At 32.3% G+C, this 24,748-nt stretch overlaps 1 protein-coding gene across 2 annotated transcripts; it reads right to left on the bottom strand.

Annotated features, from left to right (window-relative positions):
* On the bottom strand, positions 15,567–23,759 carry LOC18600529 (probable disease resistance protein At4g27220). Of its 2 annotated transcripts, XM_007031014.2 has the most exons (12): positions 20,893–23,758; positions 19,904–20,353; positions 19,052–19,783; positions 17,907–18,015; positions 17,701–17,825; positions 17,479–17,551; positions 17,332–17,405; positions 17,150–17,245; positions 16,972–17,067; positions 16,361–16,488; positions 15,943–16,177; positions 15,567–15,852 (listed from the first exon to the last, which is right to left on the bottom strand). In XM_007031014.2, exons 1-12 carry the CDS (start codon positions 23,371–23,373, stop codon positions 15,715–15,717), a joined length of 4,737 nt encoding a protein of 1,578 aa, XP_007031076.2. In that variant the 5' UTR covers positions 23,374–23,758; the 3' UTR covers positions 15,567–15,714. The 2 variants fall into 2 exon arrangements, with proteins under 2 accessions (XP_007031076.2, XP_017976852.1); XM_018121363.1 differs by lacking the exon at positions 16,972–17,067 and having other exon boundaries at positions 20,893–23,759.

Here is a 24,748-nt window from a genome sequence, read left to right as displayed (position 1 = left end):
ATATCTTACCCAATTGATAAATATTGATATTTTTATAATGTTATGGTAAAGAAGTAATGAGATGGAATTTTTTTTTTGAAAAATTATAGTTTATTTAGGTATGTAGTTAAATATTTTTAAAAATATCATTATTACTTTTATCCATTTTTATTTCCATTCATAATTTTGATATTAAATTAGTAAAAACTGCCCTAGTAATGGTGAAAATATTTTTGACAGAATGATACAAACAATAGAGTATGTTTTCAGCAATTTATTCAAACAACATAAAATATTAAATTTTTTTGAATAGTTTAAGAGTTCTTTTAGATATTATGCCAAAATAGAATTTATGACGTTTTTAATAAGTTTTTTTATTTTTAAATAAAAAAATAATTCCCCTTTTTACGAGGATAAAAGATGAATTCTTAATATTATATGAAAAAAAAAATAATAGTCTAATTGGCTATAACTCGAGTAAGTACATTTTTTAAAGTCGTTTTTTTATCATAAGGTCACATTTATATATTCGAAATTTTAATAGCTTTTTAATGAGTTGAGATTTAGTATATATATTTTTATTCAAAACGTGAAGTTCAAAGTTTTTGTCACGATCTTTCAATAGTAAAAGATAAAATGGGTCTTAAGTATATAAATATGTACATTTTACTACTTATCAAATATGTTTTTTTGGATTAGAAACGTGGACCTATGACAAGTGGTATTAGAGTAGACTCGGATTTTAACTGATGTGGACCCTTATAAAAGATACATAGGTTGAGATAGACCTACTTTAGATCCTATTTGGCCTGATTTTTTTCTAACTTAAAAGCTATTATGAAATTTTTATAAAAAATAATAGTTTTTAAAATTAAGCTAAAGTTGTTTGATAAATTTCTTTTTATAAGTTCTTTTTCATAAGTTATAATTTTAGTTAAAATTATCGTATAGGGTATTTTTTTTAAAGGGAAATATTGTAATTATTTTTAATCGATGAGGATATTTTTGAAACAAAAATAATTTTTTTTTTGTATTTTTAAAAGAAGAGAAGAAAAAGCTCCTCACAAGAGCTTTTCCTAAAACTCTGTTTTTTTTTAAATTTTATTGTTTAAAAAAAAAGCTACTTTTTTTCTTAAGAGCTTTTTAAAATTTATGTTTGATTTGTTTTTTGCTTTTAAGAGGTAGATAAACTGAAAAAAAAAAAAAAAAACAAGCCAAATAAGCACTTAGTGTAAGAGTTCTTTTTTTTCTTTTTTATAAGTAAAGAGCTACTATAAGGAGGTATTGTACAATTGGATGAATCTTAGGTCAGACATGTCTTTTGAATTAAAAACATGAATTCATAACATTTTTCGTCCTCCTCTAATATTAAAAAAAAATTAAAAAAATGAAGTACTATGATAAAAGAATGAAGTAGATACAAAAGACCCAACAAAACATTAATTACAAAGTAAATTCAATGATTTTGTTTTCATAGGGTGATAAAAGGAGCAAAAATTAGAGGATAATCCCATTTGGAAAGAAAATACTACTATTTGAATAAGAGATTCAATTTCCATAAAAAATATAAAAAAAAGAAAAAAGAGTTAGATAGGTGTGAATTTTAGAGATATGCATTAATTAACCTTTTATCTTTCATCATCTCAACATGAACTTTGTAAAGGGAGCCAGAGAAACTGATGTACCATTATTACATGGTGGAAAAACTCCATAAGAGTCACGTTTCCCTTTCACTTCTCATGCAACCTAAATTCCTTTTGATTTACTGCTTAAAATCAAAACCTTCTTAAAAAGAATTATGGTTCTCTTCACCCTGACAGGAGAGGATGACAGTAACAAACCATGACAACACCAGGCCTTTCGTTCCACCAAACTCACAGTCGTTTTATCATATCAGCATCACATTCAACTTCTGGATTCCCAAGATCAAGAGGAGAAATAACGTCCGCGGTGTGGATGATGAGAATGGCAGCAAGAGCAAGAAGAAACATGTGCCGAAATCTAGGGAGAGTTTCAGGAAGACGGTTGGTGTAATGTTTTCCAACGTCTTCGGTAACAAAAAGTTGTCGCCTGAGACAGGCTCAGGATCCTCTAATGGAAATGGTAAGGTTCATTGGGATGGAGATTGGGACCAGATGGAGAACTGGAAGAAATTTGTTGAGAGATCAGTGGGCATGGAATCGGCAAAAACAAGAGAAAAAGGCAGCGAAAACCATTTGTATGGTGGAGTGCGACCAACGGTTGTGGCGACAGGACTCGGAATATCCAACTCACGCATGTTCAAGGAACTGCTGGAGGATGAAGACAAAGCAGAGAGGAGAGGGAAACAACAGGACAGGGTCTCGAAATTCTTCAGCAAATTGATTAACGACCTGGAAATGAAGAAAGGAGAAACCACCAAAGCTGACGATGGTGTTGGGGACAGAGGTGCCAAAACTGTTGCAAGAAAGAAGGGGAAGGTGATGGGGAAACAGGAGAAGAAATCCCGCCCGAAGCTAAAGATTGCATGGTCAATGAAGAAGATGATGGGAGGAAAATCAGAGAAACAAGAACTTTGCAAGAAGAGGATTCTGATGGGAGGAAGGTGCAGGCCTCTTGGCACAATTCAGTATGATGAGAATGGCTTTTTGTTGCTAGAGAATATCCCTTGATTTTTTTGAATAGAGCAAAATTTCTACCTCTTTTTTAGATTTTTTAAAAATGTTTATAATATTTTGATATATTATATATTTTTTAAATTATTATTATTATTATTATTTGGGAAGTAGGGAAGGCAATCAGAGCTCTTAAGTGCCAAGCTTGCATGCATGATAAATATGCTCATTAGAATTATTTATTGACACTTTTAGCACAAGCGGGTATACAGCTTGGTTTCTGTAAAAACAGTATGCTCATTATATGAAAGTCGCACCAGAAAAATTTGAATGTTTGCTGTGGTCCATGCAATGCACCAAAAACGACCAGGTTCGAGTGGTACAAGAAAACAGAATCGAGACAGATCAACGGTCTGATCGTAGACCCCTTTAAGATTGCGTGGGACAAGTACATTGATGAAGAAATACGGCATCTAAGTCTCAGGCTAGCAGCATCAAACACCCCAACATTACCATCACAAAAGGTAGCATAAACAGATTAGTTGTTACAGAAGTATGCTGCATAAGATAGGGGCGCAGGCAGAACATCCTGAGGAACCCACTGCAAGGGAATTACGTGGAAAAAATAATTATGTACCAAATCATACGAAGAACATAAATCAGTAACAGCATGTTTTCAGACACTGGAATTGGAGGCAATAGTCAGCGTCAAATGACTTAATTAGGACACCTATAGAAACTGCGTATTCATTCATACTTCTGTTTTTATGCCATTGTCATTTGGCAACAAATGAATCATGCTTTTTAACTGTTTGATGGATCCTTTTTTGCCCATAATATAAGCCATAACTTTTTAGCTACCGTTGGTCTTAATTTGGGACAGAGTTGAAGCATCCTATCCGATATATAATTCATAAACTAATCCAAGTCAATAATTTGCAGTGGTTCAGGTTCACCTGCTGTACCACTTTATACTCGTACCTTCAATTAACATGTTTATGATTTTCTAAATAGTGTCGTGAGAACCTGTATGAATCTCAATAAATGTAATTCAGAACTACAGTTTTGCTGCTATAGTTACGTCTGCACATGCCTGAGAAACCTCTGTAGTTTATCTTACGATGTCTGGAGTCCGAGCTGAACTCAAAACACTTAAGTTTTGATTAGCATACGGCATTGCATCACTGTGGTACCCAATGGGATTTAATTGACACAAAATAGTTGGAAACACACGGATTGTGTTACTGCTAATAGCAGTAAATATATCGAAAAGCTTTAGAATTGGATTTAATAATAAAGAGACTTTAACAAAATGCTACCCACTCTAGTGGCAGTCTGAATAACAAGAGCAGGATTCGAACTCCCCGCCATGACATGTTCCATAAATATACAAGGAAAGCACCTAACCTGGTTGCTATTAGTATCACCCTACAAACTAAAAGGAAAAAACAAGAACAAGAAGACATCAACAGACAAGGGTCATCCGAATGCGAGCAAACCTATCAAAAACAGCATAGTTGCAATTCATCTCTTTGACTTTCAGGACCCAAGAAGCAGCAATTTATCACCTCAGCCCCTCGAAGACCATTGAACATCAGTTTCCTTTTCACTTCAATTCCTGGTAAACATGCAGATCCTCCTGACAAACGAAGTCTGAAAACACAAGCATCGTCACCTGTCGAAATCCACTTTCAAACTTGTACAGCTAGCGTAAAGAAACAGTCCCTAAGCAACGCCATCTTTGCAGGTCCAGGGCTACACTGATGTCTGACCAAGCAGATTCCAAAACAACAACGAGATCATCATATCACTTCCATGACAGATCAAAACAAAGTGCATGACTATGAGTAGCAACTCTGCTTACGTAAACCAACAAAAAACTTCAAGAACAGCATAAACAAAAAAAAAGCAGAGGGGGGGATGTAGACAAGCACACTTTCGGTCATCACCAAGACCACCATGGATCATTGTTACTTACACCCATCTGCTACACAACGAAAAACGAACTATACATACATCCATGATAGAGTCAAGGCGGCAACAAATCACCAATCAGAAAACAAAGACAAAATCCGAACAAAACAATCAACATGTTGAGTAGAGTATTAAATATACCCCTGTTCCACCTCACATAAATCGTGCTTAAAGTTTTCTTTAAAAGAAACATTTTTTCTTTTTTCTTTTATTCTATATGTATGTATAAAAACAATGACTGATTTCTAATCTTTAGGCAATTGTCTTTACCTATAGTTTGTTTAATGATCTTATGTCCACAGGTGAGGTACTCGAACCCTATTAAATTATAACATACGTAAATTATAATTACTTAAAAAAATTTAAAAATATAATTCAAACTCGTAGCTTAATATCTTAAAATTACTAATGTGTCCATAAGAGATGTCGGTTCTAGGCTATCCGTTTCTATTTCTATATATGGAAAGTTCAAAAATCATCATATAATAATCCAGAAATTCGAAATAGAAATTCAAAAAATAAAGTAGTAAATTAATAAAAAAATTAATACATAAAATAAATACAATAATAGATAAAAAGAGATGCGACTTCCCCCTACATATTTTATACCCTCTCCTACAAAAAAACAAGACATTTTCAAGCAGCATTTGCACTAAGGAACCTACACCCTTTTTATCTAGGGAAATGGTGCTTCACCAAATTGACTTGTGTAGCTTGTGATTTTGTTTAAGTAGAGTTCGGTATAATAGAAGAGATCATATATTTTTTATAATATATTTAATTAAATTACATTGTAGTGTTTATTTTATAACAAATTATTGTAATATAAAATTGCAATGCCGTCACGTTATAATCAATGGATGTAATATGATTGCAATTCAAAACCAATAAAATCATATTTATTGCACACTACAATATTATCGAAGATATTTTTACCTTTCAATTTTGTTAATTTGTTAAAGACAATTTACAATATTATAATTTGAATTTCTATCTAGATTTCAAGAGATGTCTTTTTGTTACTTTCAGTAGTCATTTTTTATTAAATGGTGAATGGTGATTATTAATAAAATTTATATTATCTTTTAAAATAAAAAAATAAAATAAAATATATAATATAAGAAATTATATTAAAAATGAAAATAAAATATATAATATTATAATAAAAAATATGACATTAAAAATATATTTACGAAATGATATTATATTAAAATTAATAATAAAAAATACAAGTATTTTAAACTTATATTTTAATAAATAAAAACAATTCTAAAAATTAACATTACATTTCTAACAAAGTATTTGTAAACCAAACGTTATAATGATAATCATTACTATACTTATATACAAAACAATACAATATTATCTTCTCTGCAATTAAATTACTTACAATCACGTTACTTGTAATTACATTACGTTATAAGTAATTAAATCTCACCTTAATCCCTTTCAAATTTTAATTTAACTTTACAAAAAGCGTGTGTTCATGTGTATGAATTATGATGGAGGACTCCCTTAGGTTTTGCTTTTTAGACCCCAAGAAAAACCCAAAAAATCTAAGCCCTAAACTAGCTATTGATTTGATGATATCCCAAGGCTCAAAATCGTCAAAATATCATATAAATAACATTTTTTTTAAAAAAAAAAGCTTAACAGATGTGCCCGTCTCAACCAAACTCCCCACTCAACAATGTCTTTTGTCCACATCAACTGGCCGAGACTAGCTTTGGTAAAAAAAAAAAAGAAAAATAAGATATGCGTCTCACCTCTAATTCATGAAGTAAGAAAAATAACGTTAAAAGTAATAGTATTTCACTCTCGTTGTAAGATTTTTACTTTAACTTACACCTCTCAAGTCATTTTATAAAATCAAAATAAAATTAAGTCATGACATAATTTAATACGTGATTGATGATGGAATGATGAATAATTTTTTTTGGGGTTTCAATCAATAGTTCAAACCACAAATACATAACAAAAACATCACTACTAAAACCTCTTTTAAGATAATACTTTGAAAAGCCTAATGCTTGTCCATATCGAAAGGGTATTGGCTAAGAGCAGTCCCCTTCAACTTACCTCACATTTGAACATGACAAATAAGATATTATCAGTTTCAAAATAATATATATATATATATATNACAAAAATTTGACAATATATTTTTATTATTATTTAAATGTTAATTAATTATTATTTAATTAAGAATTGGGACCCTAAATGTTCAAAATTAGATAAAAAAAATTTAGGGGGTGGATTAATATTAAAGAAATGAAGAACTTGTGGCCATTAGGCCCATCATTTTCCTAGCAACTTTGGTAGTGGTAGTGCTCTCATTAAATAATGTCATGTGTTCCTATGTTTTGTAAGGAGAAGCAAATGGCACAAACTATGAGACCAACAGGGCTAAAAGTTGTAGACAGATAGACCACTAAAGTGGGATTTGCTGCACTACAGAGGGCTGCTGCAGCATGTTTCATAAAGAAAAAAGTATTCATAAAATAAGGTTTGGAAATAAAGTAGCAATTAAAGATTTGTCATGAGATTCATGACACAAATTAGGGTTTCAAGAAAACTAAAAAAAAAATGAAACCCATTGTCTGAATGGCTTTTGCATCCCTGAAACTTTAGACGTTATAATTCAATTCCCAAAATTGAATGGAATTTAAAATTAAAATCCTGCTAAGGCCAAAGATAGGGTATTAACGTCAATTATTTTTCAATTTTGATTTAGATTGAATTCAATTTAAAATTATTGAAAGATGTAAAACGTTTTTTTTAAGTAATAATTGAATGTGATTAAGTACCAATTCCAAATGGCTAACTACAATAGCAAATTTGAGGGTAATTAAATTAGATTTGCAAAAAGAAGACTATTAGTACATATGATGTTTTGATCATTTCATGCTTTTGTCATGAGATTTATGACACAAATTAGGGTTTCAAGAGAGTTAAAAATTTATAACTAATTTAAAAAAAAAACACTATGGTTTGAATACTTTTGCAACTTTGAAACTTCGGATGTTATAATTCAAGTCCCAAAATTGAATGAAATTTGAAATTAAGATACTATTATAACCAAAGATAAGATATTAAAGTTAATTATCTTTCGATTTTGATTCAGATTGAATTCAGTTTAAAAATATAAGATGATGTAAAACATTTCTTTTGAAAGTAATAATGAAACGTGACTAAGCACTAATTCCGAATGGTTTACTAAGGACATAATCATTTCAAGACTTAGTGAACTTGAAAATTTGCAAATAAAAACAAAGAAATGGTTGCTTCATCGTCAAGACTATTGTGAACAAAAAAGGGACGTGTCCACCACCCAATTTTCCTTATCCTACCAATATTAATTAGAGGAGATGCAAAGACTTTGATGTTTAGACGAAAACAAAGAGTGAGGAATGGGGAAATAGTTTTGTTTCATTTGGTTGTCAATTCCATCCACAAAAACAGAGAGCTGTGCTCCAAAAAGATGCTTATTTTTCTACTAATCAATCCAAAGACAAAGGAAAGAAGAAAAAGGTCTTGTCCTTCTTCAAGTAAAAAAAAAGTGATGCATGCATAGGAAAGGAAAAAGATAGCTCAATTGGCCAAGTCTATGAGTAGATAACATGAATACTTGTCATATTCTTGACTCCATTTTGAAAATTTCAATTTATCCTATTTTTAAATTAAGAGTAAACTTTACTTACATTTAGATGTGAGTCAAAGTCGGTTATAATTGATGTAGTTGAATTAATTGACAAAATTCATTTAGTTCGGATTAGTTAATTTGATTAAAGAGGTCGATTATGTCAAGTCGGTTCGATTAAAAAATTTAAAATCGGTTAACCGAATTAACTGATTTTGTATTTACTATTTTGTAAATCGTATTCTTGCATGTATTTAAATTGACAAATTTGAATTTATTGGGCATTTAAAGTAACGGTAAACTCCACTTATATCTAAGGGTGAGCAAAAGTCGATTAAAATCGACTTAATTGAATTAATTAACAAAATTAGATTAATACAGATTAGTTAATTCGATTAAGGAGGTCGGTTATGTTGAATTGGTTCAATTTGGTTACAAAATTTGAAATTGATTAATCGACTTATTTGACTTTTTATTTAATATTTTTTAATAGCATTCTTGCATGTATATCATTCATACAGTATTATAAATCAAGGGTTCATATTGCATTATCAACGAACAAAAAATAAAACACAAATAGTACATAATCTCATTACTATTTTTTTTTCAAATTTTTTTATTTATTTTTATATATATAAGTATATAATCCATACCAATATTCAACTTCCCAATGCAACAAAAAAAATCAATTTATATAGTAATTTTTATTTAAACATTAATTATATCACTAATATAATCATATAAATTTTCTATATAAAATTTCCTTATTTACAAAATATGTGACCATCGATTTCATTTGACTTATTTATTCAAAAATGTTCAAAAATATGAAAAAGTTATTTATTAATTAATTTGTTTCATCTAATAAATCTCTTACAAAAATTACCCTAATAATTTGATTAATATAATTTCCATCGCCAAAAAATTAAAATACGATTACAAATTATAATAAGAACCTTCAAGCATGAAATTTACAATACAAATACAAATATATAATAACCTCTTCCCTTTTAAAGCTTAGAAAACTAATATAAGTCCTAATGTGATATAACTCTAAGGCTACAAGACTTAAGCCCTTATCTAATTATCTAATAATATAACGCTTAACAACTAAGTATCTTTTAATCTAAATATCTAATAAGTCTTAACAACAACAATCAAATAACTCTCTTCTCTTTAAGCTTAGAATTTTCTAGCTCTTTACTCAATGAGCACTCTCCACTCTCACTCACAACGACTCACCACCACACCACTGTTTGGTCTCTTCTCGACCGTCGATCGACTCACCATCAATCCACAACAACCAAATTGATTCGGTTCACAATCACAAGTACATGGTATTCAAATTTTAAAAGTCAAATGCCATATTAACAATGTTTAATTACCGAAACAATTATCTATATAAAGGGATTAATAATGTAATAATCAAGATTTATTTACTGATTATCTAATTTAAGTTAATATTTAATTGTTAGGTAATATCAATAAACACTTATTTAATGTACTTACCCAAAAATATATATATATATATATAATTAACACTCATTTGTTGCTAAGTTATTAAAGTTTGAGTTTAAATTATATTACTAACTTCTTTTGAACTTTTTCTAGATTTCTATATTAATTTTTAATAATTGTTTTTTTTTATTTTTTGGTAGTAAAAATTATATTAATTTATCAATGATATAATTTTTTTTCATGAAAAATATAAAAAAAACTCTAATGCGAAATCGTTTTTCTTCATTTTTATACAGTCAAATGTGGATATTTAATTTGAAACAAAAAAAGCATTATTATTTTTAGTAATTATTAGTAAATATTTAAATTTTTTCCCAAAATAAAATTATATTAACCATAAAAAATATAATGCCAATAATTTTTCAAAATAAACTAATAAAAATTTTTTAAAAATAAAAGTAATAGAAATTTTAGTTAAGTCGATTAAATGTAAGCGGGTTAGTGCAAAACTCAATTAATTTGGTTAAATTTCTATACGAAGTCGGTTAATGAAATTTTCTTATTGATTTAATAGATTGCTTACTCCTACTTACATCTCTTGTAATTTTAATTTTTTTCATAATACATTGTGGTTTCTTTTTCCCAATTAGAACCTTGGTGATATCTTTTTTTATCCCATTAACATCTGGTGGATAACTTCGGTTCCCATAAGGGTTAGGTTGTGGATTTTGCTCAGTAAAATTACCAAAATACTCTAATTGCAAAGTTATAACCTATTTAATCACATTTAAGGGTATTTTTATAATTTTATTAGGCAAAATTAATCGTCTAACCTAAGTAAAAGGAAGTTATCCATAAAATGCTAATTGAGACCAACAAATGTGTTAATCATGAAAAAAAGTTGAAATTATAAGAGATGTAAGTGAAATTTAACCTTAAATTAAAATTATTGAAACACGTAATAATTTATTTATATAAGTAATTTTGCAATTTCGGTTTCCATACGAATGTCATAAGGAAGTAAAAAGTGAAAATCAAAAGATTAAAAAGTAAATTCCAGCTAAAGTAGTCATTTTGAATGGGACCCCTCCAATGCGAACACACTCCTCTATAACCATTGCACATATAATAACATATTCCCCTTTATTTCCTCTTCCTTACCATTTTGTAAGGAAAAATATTGTCAAGAATCCGATGATAATTCGCATTTGAAATTACCGAATTACAGTAATTACGTATGTATATTTAAAGTTTATTATTATAGTAATAATCAATTGCCAAAAATGTTTATATTATTTGAATTTATGCATTTGCTGATACATCATTCTAAAGTAGTTTATTAGATATGGCCAAGGCATACCCTAGTGTATAAAAGTTGGTTGATGATTTTAATCCATGAAAGTTTTTATGAATTTTTAGCAATTATAATGATTTTAATTACCCAGTCCATCTGCTTGGATTGGAGAATGGCAAGCTCCCACTTTTTATTAGTGGCACTTGGTTATTACATTTTATTTTCACAATATTATTATTTTCTAAGTATGAGAAGATATTATATGCTTGTATTCTTGGATTAACGTCTTTTGATTTTGATTATTAATATATTTATCTTATAAATATTAAATAAAGAATTACACTATCATATGAAGTGGTGAGGGCAATTCGGAATAAATGATAAGATTGTATTATTGGATGAAAAAGCATAACTATTTTTAGAACAATGACATAATTCATAAATTAATTTCATTCTTAAGATTTTTTAAAATGTTTAAATATTGAGATACTTGAAAGGTTTTTCTTTTGAAATTTTTATGAATTACATGTGTGCTTCCCCAAAATCCCCCAATAACCTTAACATTTACCTAAAACAAGTTTAATGTCTTATGAGCTGACATCCTCTCCTTGATTGCATTCATTACAACTTCTAGCTTATATACGTATATTAGGTTTGGCAATTTATTTGGGGACTTTTAACAAGCTCTCTCATTCAAGTACTCTCCACAATCGCATCTCTGCCTCTATACCATCTTCTACCCGTAACTCACTTTTTTTGTTTTTGTTTAATCCTCTATTTTCCATAGCTTATCTATCATAACACTCAATGTTTAAAGTCTACCATAGTCTTCCTTTTTGCTTCTCTCGATACAACTCATTTTACTTATATTTGTAACATTATCTCTTCTTCATTTTTCAATTCTTATTATTTTGGTTGAAGTTGAAGTTGCAAGAAGAACCAAGAATACGTGTTTGCTAGTAAATGGGAGGGAACCATTTTAATCGAAAGAATGCTCTAACAATGAACTAACTCAAACAAGTGGAAGAGAAAGGATAAGTCCTCAACCCAATATCGCCTATCCAAGAAGGCAAGATGATGAGATTGATCCTTTTATCATTGTTTTCAATTCCACTAGATAGAGCGGAAGTTCTCAAGGATGAAAATATCAACTTGCCTTACCTTACGTTTCGAAACCACTAATGGCAGATGAGAAAACTTCCAAGGGATTGACACTTCCATTCATGGAGGGTACAAGTAAGAGAGGTTGATTGTCAATGAATAATTCTCAAAAAAAAAAAAAAAGAAATTTGGAGAGCATGCGAATGCGATTCTTTACATTCCTTATGATGATCTTTCTGTCTCAATCAATCAACCAACCAAACTAAAGATATAGATTATAAATTAAAGATAGATAAATAAACATTCATATTTAATTTCTATTTTCATATACAATTATATATATGCATTCCAAACTTTTGTAGGCATATAAATTTACTTGTATGAATGAATGGCTACTTAATTTGGGAGGACAATTTTTTGTGATGCATGCGAGACATGGATCTAAAAGCAAGGCACTCCATTTGACTTGTGATGAATGGAAATTACTAGCGAGAATCGTAATTAAGAAAAAAAAAAAAAAGAAAGAGAAAAGATGAACGGGGCAAACAGCCCAATGAAAATGGGCAAGATCCCAGAAGCATCCATGGGAATGGGATCGGTATATTAGTCTTAACATTACATAAATAACAATAAAAAATTACGAATACCCATTTCTCATCCCCAATCGACCATCCATTAAAATAGAAAAAGAATGAACTAATTTTTGTAAAATAAAATATAAAAGAATAACTGTTTTATAATTTGATTCATGAAATGGAACGGAGTAAAATAAAATTAAAAACGTAGATATAAAAGATTCAAAAAAATTAATTCAAAGCAAATTCAATGCTTTTCATTTCATATAGGGTGACTGTGAAATCAATAAGGTCATTTAGCCAATAAAAATGACAGAAATTGGAGGATAAATCCCATTTTTTTTTCTTTATGGGGTGAATAAGAGATTGAATTTCCATATTAAACAAAAATAAAAAAAGAAAAGAAAAAAGAATTGAGATAAGTGTGAATTTTAGAGATATGCGTTAACTAATTAATCTCTATCCTGTTTTATCTCAACATGAACTTTGTGGAGGGAAAATAAAAAACTGATGTACAGTTATTTTATAGTGAAAGAACTCACGTTTCCCTTTCACTTCTCAATTCTCATAAACTCAAATTCCTTTTGATTTAATGCGTAAAACCAAAATCTCAAAAGCAAAATTATCAAAATCTCAAAAACAAAACTATAGTTCTCTCTTCACCCGAAGATGCCAGGAACAAACCATGAAAACACCAAGCTTTTGGTTCCACCAAAACATTCATCGTCTTACAATCTCCACATCACCATCTATATTCCCAAGGTTCCGATTCCCAAGGTGTTACCCAAGGGGTTGCTTAAGTTCGTTAAGTTCGTGAAGTTCGTGCCGAGAAGAAATCATGTCCGCAGTGGGGATGATGAGAATGGCAGTAAGAACCAGAAGAAACATGGGGCGAAATCTAGGAAGAGTTTCAGGAAGAAGGTTGGTGGCATGTTTTCCAACGTCTTTGGTAACAAGAAGTCATCGCCCGAGACAGACTCAAGGTCCTCCAGTGGTGAAAATGGTGAGGTTTATTGGAATGGAGATTGGGATCAGATGGAGAACTCGAAGAAAATTGTTGAAAGATCAGTTGGCATGGGATCGGCGAAAATAACAAGAAAAAAAAGCAGTGCAAACGATTTGAATGGAGGAGTTCAACAAATGGTTGTGGCGACCGGGCTTGGAATATCCAAGTCACGCATGTTCAAGGAAATGCTGGAGGATGAAGACAAAGAAGAGGAGAAAGTGAAGCAAGAAATGTTGGAGGATGAACACAAAGAAGAAGAGAGAGTGGAGCAACAGGACAAAGAAGAAGAGAGAGTGGAGCAGCAGGTTACAGTCACGAAATTCTTAAGCAAAAGGACTAATTACGGCCTGCAACTGACCAAAGCAGAAATCAACAAAGCTGGTGTTGGTGACAATGCCGGCTTGAGCATCATTGTTAGAGATGCAAACACTGTTGATACAAGGAGGACGGTGATGGGGAAACAGGAGAAGAAATCCAATGAATTGCCTATGGGTATATCGAGAACAACACCGACCACCCGTCGAAAACTAAAGATTGCTTGGTCTATGAAGAAGATGATGGGAGGAGAAACAAAGAAACAAGAACTGTGCAAGAAGAGGATTCTGATGGGTATGAGGTGTAGGCCTATTGCCACGATTCAGTATGATGAGAATGGCGTTTTGTTGCCTGAGATTATCCCTTAAGTAAAATTTCTGCACTCCTTTGGGATTTATTGTGTTTGCAATATTTTGATTTATTTAGATTTTTTAAAATTATTATTATTATTATTAATTAGGGCTGTTAGGATTAATATTTTCGGTAGTATTAAAGAGGATACATTCTAATGGATTTTCTTTATTTTGCTTGCTATGTATTTTACTTTAAAATGGCAAAATATCCAAAAATAGCCAGGGGGTTTCCAAAGTAAATTTCTTCTCAAATCATCTGGTTTAGAGAGCTATTCTTTTTCGGAACTAAAACCCCAAAAAATCAAATCTTTGAATCATAGTATAATTTCTTTTTTTTTCTTTTGTTGCCTTAATTTGTTCAATTAATTGAAATTTCTTTGACATATAAAATGCAGTTGAGTTAGAGTCCACCTTGATGATGCAGTCTGAAGAGAAAATCAATGAAAGAGAAGATGTAAAAAATAAAATTATTTTTTAAATTATACAATCATCATTTCTTTAAGATAGACTAAAAATTGAAATGGACCAGGGGGTAGTAACTTTTTTGATTAAGATTTCCATTCGAAAGGCCTAATCCATGATGATGAGGTAAGGTATGAAATGAGGTCACAAGCCCAAGAAAAGTTGGTGAAAGGCCGAGTGGTTAAGGTGGTGGACCTTAGCCGAAGTGTTAGCATGGAAGGGCCCGAACTCTTAGTGTGGACAAGACTGATGAAGGATATTGTGATATGGGTTTGGATAATGGAAAAGTAGCTGATGAGTTTGATGAAGGCCAATAGGAACGTAGCTTGTCCCGAGAGAGGAAGTAGCCATCATGGGTCGGGTAGAGAAAGAGACAATCGGGTAGCGAAAGCCGAAAAGGTTGAATTCTTGCAAGGTTTTTATTTCTCTGCTTGGAAGGGTGTGGAACCCCTTTTGTAATTGACTTAGATTTTCCGTTGCTTTGTTAATTTTTCAAAATACAAAAATTTAATTTTTACAATTAAATTAGTCTTCATTAATCTTAGTTAAAATCTCTATTTACCCTTCTTTCTACAGGCTCAGCATTGCAACTTCTTAACTCAATTTGGAAAGTGAGACTATACACTAATTACATTAGTATTCCTATTTAATTAAGTACCAAGTTATGTCACCGGGCATGATCACTCATTCCATACGGATTATTTGCAAGTAGTTATTTCTTGATTGAAAGATTATTTGTTGAATACTAAAAAACACACAAAATACAAGAAATCAAAATCTTTACTGAGTTTATTTGGCCAAATATATATATATATATATATATATAAGTCAATTATAGAAAGTCAGAAACTATTTTTAAGAAAAAAGAAAAACACTTGAGGGGTTAAGGACAAGCAAAGTAAAACATGAACAAGTATGAATCATGTAGGAGGATTCTACAGGACTGGGGCATTTCCCAAACATCTAGGCAGAAGAAGATGATGCTTCATTTGCTCGTAAAGATCTGAGACCCACAGCATTGGCAAGTATTTTGAATCCATTGTCTGCTGTTGTCACAGCAAGGAGATTTCCTTCCTTATTGAATCTCACACGGGGAAGACTCTGTAGCAATTAATATGATTGTTTATAAACCTAATCTAAATAGTATAAATGTTTCAGAAGAGAGCTATAAAGTGTGAACATTTGACTTACAGGGAGTCCACCCTCTGCATCTATGAAAGTGAGAAGATTGCTATCATCCATGTTCCAAAACTTTATTTGGCTATCTTCTCCTGCAGCTAAAAATTGATTTTGCACGATGTCGAATGACACCACACCTGCTGATTTCTTTGTGAACCCCTCATAAATCCTCTTGACTATTCTTTCATTTCGATACCACTCAACCAGAAAAGATCGTCCATCTTTACTTGTTCCACAAGAGAACAATCTGAAACAAAAATTAGATATTAACAAAAAGTTTAAAATTAATACGAAAAAAATATGTAAAATTGGAAAAAAAAAAGGGTTAATTAAATATGTTACGATCAAATAGATTTTTTAAAAAATGAACACAACTGAAGTTTATAATAGGAAGTTATATAAATTCCTATCTTAAAATTCATGATCATACCTTGTACTATTAGCACTGAGAATTATTGTACTACACCCTTGACCTGGAGCAAAAAAGTCAGCTTTGTATTGCATACCATCATACATCGAGGACGTAATTGTCCCATCGACAGTGGTTGAATATATGAGCTGCCATGTTGTAGATAATTAGCAAATGTAAGTATGAATTCCCATCCAAACAGCAACGCTAAGCTAAGCTTTCAATTGAACCAACAAATACTATAAGCTCGACAAGACACTGGCCTAAAAGGTTCAAAGAGAGAGTCAAATGTTTTGGACGAGTACAGCACCCATCGGGGTCAAGTTCTAAATGGGAGTATGGAAATGGTTTTAAAAGGCTAGAAGCTCTGTGATGGATATTAAATCAAATGGGAAATCATAAATAAAGGCAGTGACTGGTGGGAGCACAATGCTATACGAATATTCGTGCATTAAACAAGTTGGTTGTGACAGCATCTTCAGGTGACAGGGATTGGTTATAGTTGCGGTCAAAAAGGCAACAGAGGCAACTGATGCAGCAGTTTTGCGATCGAGGCTTGGTCACTTGTTTCCTGTTCTTAACACTAAAAGGTATACATAATCAATAACCAACGACATTTTTTGTATTTCTACCGGAATATTCTGTTTCTGATATGGGCAGATGGAATAAACAGGTGCATCATGACCTTCAAAATTAAACAGCTTTTGTCCCGTCATTGGATCCCACACCTGTTCCATTTCCTTCATCAGGATAATAACAAGAAATATCCAATTTAATCAAAACTTTTAGTGAAAATTTAATATCTCTCACCTTTATGAGGTCGTCATCTCCACAGGTAACAACGCACAGTCGTTTGTTTATATGAGCAAAGGCTAAGTCATTTACACCACCAACATGGGCATCAATCTGTCAAAAGAGACGAAGAACAAGAAAAAGTCAAACACCAGTTATTTATTCTTTTAGCTGGTGAAGTAGAAAAATGATCATCTAACCTGTATGATCTGTATTAGATCATTAGATCCAGGATAAGCATACAAGTGAATTAAATGCTTGGAAAATGCAACCCCTGCAGCAAGAAAGGCAATAAGTACAAACATATGCAAACTAAAATGTCAGTAATCTATCAAAGAGGCACACACCTACAAAACTTCCATCAGGACTCCATGTGACACGGTTGACAGATAAGAGTATATCACCGAACATCGTCATAACCTGCAAGTAACTCTTCCAACAAAATCAATTGCAATGCTGAAGCCCATAGAAATTGTTAAAACGGACATGAGTCACATGACTGCAATAGTTCAATACATTTGAAAAAGTACAACATAGAGAGAAATCTCAGTAAGTAATGATACACCAACCTGAAATTTAATTGAACCCACCGTCACGCCCCATGTCGACACTTTCCATATCTTGAATGGCTTTGTAACCAATCTCTGACGCATCCCAAGTTCCCAAAGTGTGATTTCACCATTGGCAGAACCAACTGCTCTCAAAAACATTGTATCATAAAAAGAGACAACTTTCAAGTTAGTCCTCGTGCGAAGGATAAAAGTAACTTTCATACCGAGTAGCAATGTGTGGCGCGAAGGATGAAAATCCATGCTCGTAACCATGGATCCTTGATGCATGGTCAAAACCACTGTTGTTGGGAGGTCATCCAATGACCAAGCTTGCTGCCGTGTTGTAGGATATGTACCCAAAAATAAAGACAATGAAACATATTAAATAGGTAATGCGATAAAATAAAGGAAATCTAAGATTAGTCAGGTTTTAAAGTGACAGAACAAGTAAAAAGTATCCAAAAATGAAAAACTAGAAAACGAAAAAAATTGAAAATTACCTCCTCAATTGATTGCAAACACAATATGCCATGTATACAAATCTTCATACACTCAGATTACAATATAAACCTTTCAAGACTTGTTATGTTTTCCTTGGAAGTATCAAGTCTTGTTTTTAATTAAAATTATTTCGATTCTCATTATTTAATGGTAGAGGCATCCCAAACAAATTATCGACGATATATATATTCAAAATTTTTATTGTACATTTACACGTAACTTTTTTAAAATATTTATTTTAATCACTTAATTTTACAAATCATCATTTGATCATTAACATTCATAAAAATTAATATTATAATCACTCAACCGTTAAATATTAACAACTAGTTAATGTAGTTTGCCACTTGACATGATCATACCATGTGATGAATGTAACACACATGAAAAGTAACATCAACCACCAATTGTTAACTGTAAATTAATTAAGTGATCACAACATTAATTTTAAAAAATGTTAGTGATTAATTTGTGATTTTTTGAAATTGAGTATTCAAAATAAAAACTCTTAAAAAATTAAGAAATTGAATTAAATTGACACATGCAAAGCCCTATAAAGACAAAATATAATATTTTGAGTTGTAGTAATAAATGATCTTTAGCAAGATCACATTTGATTAAAATGATGTTTTGCACCCTAGTTTGCCAAAAGTTAGGATAGCTATTATATATTATTATATTAAAAGGACGAGAAGCACCTGAGCATTTGACTCATTGATTGGTGTATTATCCCTCTGCCTAAAAAATAAGATTCGAATCCCTCTTTCCCCAATTAAAAAAAAATATTGAAAAGACGAGAAAGCTTTTCACAAGTACATGAGCATCTTATCTTAATTAATTACAGAGAAGAGTGGAGGTGCATGCATACCTTTCCATCCAAGGAAATTAATTGGGACTCAAGTTGTTGCCGATTGACGTTAGGCGTATCTACGATGCTGAAATGTTTTGTACCCAATATCTTCGTTTTGCCACAGCCATATACGTTGAACTCTTTTAACATTGGCCACTTTGTCGTATGCACTCCCGCATAGAAACATTTGAGTTCTAGTAGCTTCCAAAGAGAAAGGAAGGATACTTGATTAAACTCAAAAGTGACAGTTGTTTCCAATCCTTCCTCCATGGAAACAATCTCCTCCACTCCACAGTCATGTATAGAAAGACATCTCAGTTGTGGAAGAACTTTGGCTACAGATGCTGGAAATACATTCTTCAAATTCAAACACCACCGAACATCTATTACCTGCAAATTTTCAAATGTAAAAATTCCTTGAGGATCATTTTTCCAAATATACTTCAAGCTTGGTAGATGCCCTAAAACCAGTTCTTTTAGATGAGTGGTGGCAGCACGTGTTTCTTCCATATTTGACCTTTCGATTTCAAATACTTCTTCTACCAAATCACATCTGTAAACTTGCAGAGTTTGCAGTCCTTGAAATGCTCTCAATGTATTAGACGAGAAAATGGTCAATAAATTATTGCATTGTATAACTTGCATTCGTTGTAGTTTGAGAAAGGAATTCGCAGAGAGTTGATTCTGCCATATCATCTCTATGCTTCTCAAGTTGGAAATAAAAATTTCCTCCAAACTAGGAAATGCAACCTGTACGTAATTAATTCATGCCAATTAATGAACTGTTTTGAAGCATTTGTTCTTATAATCAAGGCCAAAGGCATGGAAATAGGAAAACAAGTACAGAAAAGAAAGCTAACAATAATCTACCTTTTCATCAAAGAGAGCTTTACAAGAGAAACATCGTCTCCCTTCTGATGTAGATTTGTATATGAACCCTTTCAGTTTTGGGCAATTTTCTATCTTCAGTGACTTCAAGGATGGAAATTCAATATTTTGATGTTTTGGGCAAAATCTAATGAGATGCTGAAGATTCTCTAAGCTTAGAGAGGCTAATTTAGGAAATAAAGTCTTAACCTCGCTTTTTTTTTCAAATTCCTCTTTGGAAATTATCTCTTTCAAGGACTTGCATCTGCTCACCTCAAAGCATTTGAGATGCACTAGCCTTCTAGCCAAGGAAAATGATAATAAATGAGTTAAGTTGTCACAATCCTTGATGATCAACGTTGTCAACTTCTCAAGATTGTAGCAAGAATTATGCCATATCCTTTCAATATTAGTTGACGACAACTGCAATGTCTCCAAGCAAGGTAACAACATCTACAAACATGTAATTGATCTACATTAAAACATAGTACAAAAAAATAAAAAAGACAATGGAAGAAATACTAATTTTTTTTTTGTTTTAAACAATCATTGAATTGTAACAACGTAGATGAGATCAAATTGTTGGCATTTAGATTATATCCAATCTCAAACCTAAGATCTCTAATTAAACCTACAATTATGTCAAGCTCTCTTATATAAGTTTAAGAAAGGATAAGTACAGCACTACACAATTTTCTAAATTGATTATAGCGTGTCAAATTTATAAATTTATAATGGAAGCCAAATTCCTATTCAATTTGTATTTTGACTCATAATAAATATTCTAAAATAATACAAATTTAACATTTGAGAACATTGACTATTCAAATGGAGAGAATCTAAGGAAGCTGGAAATGAGATCAATATATGCCTTAGAACGAGTAAAAGATAGAATTTAGCCTATCTTAGAACTCTGTAAGTCTCTCTTGTGAGACCTTTGCCATTAATAAAATGCTAACCTTTCAAAAAAAAAATAGAAATTAACAAAATACCTGTGCACTGATAAGAGGCATGAGTTGACGGCTTGGGCCAAAGGAAAAGGCAATCAAATCTTTGCAGCAAAAGCCAATGAGATCTGGTAGACCTTGAAATATCAAAGATCGTAATTGAGGAAATTCAACTGCACCATTATCACGAATGATAAATCGGATCATTGAATCATTTTTTATATTGAAATCCCCATATATACGTAGAGCTTCAGTTTTCTTCAAAAACATCTTAAGTCCATGACCCAAATGATCAAGGCTGCTTGCATTGAGTATCAGAGTCCTTGAATACTCACCCGCATCCAGAAAACACTTATCCGCATGATAGCTTCCTATTAAAATCTTGTATCTTTCCAACTTTTGGAACTCTTCAAAGAACAAGCCCCTCGACATGGCCTCAACATCAAGAATATTTAATTCTAAAGCAATCAAACAAGACAAATTCTTCAATTCAGCAAGACTAGCACTGCTTCGTTGGTTGGCATGTTCCCTTACTTCCCATTGAATAAAAGTGCCAAGCATATATAATTCTTCTAATCTTGACAAGGTTGAGAAGAAGCCTGCTGGAATTATTTTGAGTGCAGCACAATAACGTAAATCTAATAATTTTAGCTTAACCAGCCGCCCAATTTCCTTAGGTAAAATTCTAAAATGAGATCCTAAAAGACTAAGAATTTCTAAATTCTTAAGCTCTCCAATAATGGCTATATCTCCCAGTTTACAATAATCTAGACACAATGTACGAAGGCTTGTTAGGAGACAAATTGACGAAGGTAAAGAAGAAACTTGTTTTTCAGTCAAACCTAAGACTTTAAGATTTGTTGTTTGCCTAAAGAAGTTAGGTGGCATTTCCAGGGAATCATCCTTGCCAAACATACAGCAAAAAACAAGTTGTGGGCAATTCAACTCGTCAGGAAGCTCTCTAATACTGGGAAATTCCAAATTAATCATGTTGCACTTTTTCATTGTCTCTTCATTAGGCCAATCTTTCGGAACATCCTCCTCGTGTGATGCAAAAAGGTGATGGTCCTTGGAAGCGATTGACATGGCAAAATCATAAACAAGATCATGCATATCAAAGGACAGTTTACCGGTGTTATTATCAATTAACAAACAAGAAGCTTTGAGGTCACGCACCATTGTTAACAACCTGCTTCGTGCTTCCTCCATGGTGTCGACACCATTAATTAAACCCAAACCAATGGCATATTTCAACAAGTCATCAATGTTTCCAACACGACGCAGTAGACTGCAAAGCAGAAAAGCCTGTTTGAGTTCTTCATTTTCTAAATGGTTGTAACTCAACTGTGTAGCTAAATATGCGTCTGCGAATTTCCTACTCAAGTTTCTTGAGCAAGGCTTCTGTAGTTGTAGTAAAGCATCCTTCCAAACATATAAAGGTTTATTACTCAGTGCATTTGCAACTGTTGCAATGGCCAGCGGCAATCTTGCACATTTTTTGGCTACCTCAATTGCTATAGATCGTAACTCAGCTCTCTCAACACTATCCCCAGCCATCTTCTTAAACAAGTTCCAAGTTTCTTCATTGTCTAAAACATCAATTGCAAAAGTTTTTTCAGCTTTCATCCCATCTAACAGAACATCTCGATCTCTTGACGTCAACAATATCTTGCATCCCTTGTGTTGGTTTCCAAATGGAATTCCGACTTCCTTGAGATCCAGTCTCTTCCAAATATCATCTAAAACAATAAGAACTGTCTTCTCTTTCTTTAACCTTTCGTGCAATCTACGCGCTCTTACATTTATACTATTATCTTTTAGTCTTAAACTCAACAACTCAGCAATATTTTCTTGAATTTTCTGAATGACAGGAGTTTGAGCCACAGTCACTGTAACCACAGAATCAAATAACTTAACCTCTTGGACTTGTCTGGCAACTTCATTGACTAGTAATGTTTTGCCCACACCAGGCAACCCGTACACCCCTATCATGCTGACAGTAACATCTTTCATTGCCTCCATGATGTCGTTGAAAACCTTCTCTCTTGATTTAAAGGTTTCAAAGCCATTAGGAGATTCATCCACTATAGCTTCTGGAACATCAAGGTATCCCACTTTGTTAAATTGACTTTGTTTGATAAGGTCGTCGAAAGTCCTGGCACCTTCTTCTGCTGTCAGGCTACACTGATAGCGAGAGTTGAAATTGGGACACAAGCCAAAGAAGCACTTTTTCTTTGCTTTGCCTTCAAGATCCTTCACCTTCTTCTCCCTTTCATTGATTTCCTCGTCCACTCTCTTGCACCAATGCTCGACGTCCGCTTTTATCTTCTTCCCGCTCCTTTCTGCATCATCAACCTCTTGCTGCACACTTTTTCTTTTTGCTGTCAACGACTTCAATTTCTCGTTGAACTTGTCAATATTTTGCTCGTAGGTGCTTACATATCTCACAAACTGTTGACCTTCTTCGAAGGCGCCCTTCGCAGCTTCCGAAGAAAGGTTGGCAGCAACGTCAGCAACAGATTCCATTTTGTTTATTCAATAGAAAAGTAAAGCAAATGACAGAAGAACAGAGATAACAGGGGATCGATCAGACCCATAAAATGTAAACGACAAGAACTAATATATCAATAACGATGTGAACAAGTCAAATAATCAAAATGGTGAGAAATTGGAAATAGCAGCTTTCTCCGTTAATTATAACTAGCTATGAACAAAGAGACAACTAAGAATCAAAGTGAAAGGTTATGGTGTTTTGGGTGGAAAGCGGAGGAATGTGAGAAGACGAGAAGGAAACAAAAGGAAAAAAGGATAATGGAAGAGAGAAGCAACAAGCGAAAGGGTTTGAGAACGGAAAAGCAAAGGAAGCTAAAGGAAGACAATAGTGATGCGTTTGTGCGATAGACAGTTGTGTTATATAAGAAATTTTTATAAAAATGAAAAGGAAATTCGAATATTAAACTTTTTTTTTCCATGTTGAAGTATGGTGATATTTGTTAATTCTCATCACTTTACTGGTCCATGGGAGAGCAATTTCCCTGCAACATCCTGATTCACTTTCTTTTTCGTTTCTCTAAGTTAATGGTTTCTTTAGATCTGCCATATTCTTTCCTAAAACCAATAAAAATCATCATGACGCATGGAAAGTGTATAGGGAGCCTGCGAATAGAAAGGGGTCCTTGATAGTTTTGTTACTGTATGCCACTAAAAAAGATGGGGTTGGACCATAGGCCATGTGCCAAAACAGTCGCACTTCCATTATTTTTACTGTAAAGCCAGTTGTTCTTTGACGCGTGCAGACCGCCTCTCCATTTATAAAGCATGACTTACCCATTGTCTTCATTCTTATCCTCTCCATTTATGTATGAAAGCCAAATGTACACTTCAGTCCTTGAATTTTTTTTTTTAAAAAAAATTTCGTGAAAATTAAAAAGATAAATAATTTGGGAAAAGGAGTAATAAATTATAATGATAATTAAAAATAAGGTTTTTCATGTCTCCACACTGTCAACATCTTCGTGGGTTGACCATCGAAGGGTTTGTCGTCGTAGTAGGGATAATCGCAGAAATGATATGGAAACTCAATTGCTCTGCTGGTGACCATGGATCCTTCATGCATAGTCAAAGCCACTGTTCTTGGTAGTTCATCCAATGACCAAGCTTGTTGCCCTTGGTGTAGGATATGTTACCAAAAAATAAAGGCACAGAAACATATTAAATTGATGATGAAACAAAATCAAAAGAATTTAAGATTAGTATGGTTGTAAAGTAACAGAACAAGTAATGAAATATTAAAAAATGAATAATTAAAATAAACAAAAAAAATGAGAAATTACCTCCACAGACTGATGGAGCAGGCCCCAATCTTTTCCTTAGCTGTTCATGGTCAGGGTCTTGGTAGTCA

The sequence above is a fragment of the Theobroma cacao genome, chromosome 5 (genome assembly GCF_000208745.1).
Source record: "Theobroma cacao cultivar B97-61/B2 chromosome 5, Criollo_cocoa_genome_V2, whole genome shotgun sequence".
In the NCBI taxonomy this organism is placed as follows: Eukaryota; Viridiplantae; Streptophyta; class Magnoliopsida; order Malvales; family Malvaceae; genus Theobroma; species Theobroma cacao.
The sequence above is the reverse complement of the archived record's forward strand: the minus strand, read 5'-3'. Positions and strand labels throughout refer to the sequence as shown.

What these genes read in the sequence shown, in the direction of transcription:
- LOC18600529 (XM_007031014.2), bottom strand. Translation starts at nt 23,373, where the DNA reads ATGGAATCTGTTGCTGACGTTGCTGCCAACCTTTCTTCGGAAGCTGCG. An exon ending in ATCTAATACAGATCATACAG is followed by an intron (nt 17,246 to 17,331) that starts GTTAGATGATCA and finishes CTCTTTTGACAG; the next exon opens with ATTGATGCCCATGTTGGTGG. An exon ending in GAGATGACGACCTCATAAAG is followed by an intron (nt 17,068 to 17,149) that starts GTGAGAGATATT and finishes GAAATGGAACAG; the next exon opens with GTGTGGGATCCAATGACGGG.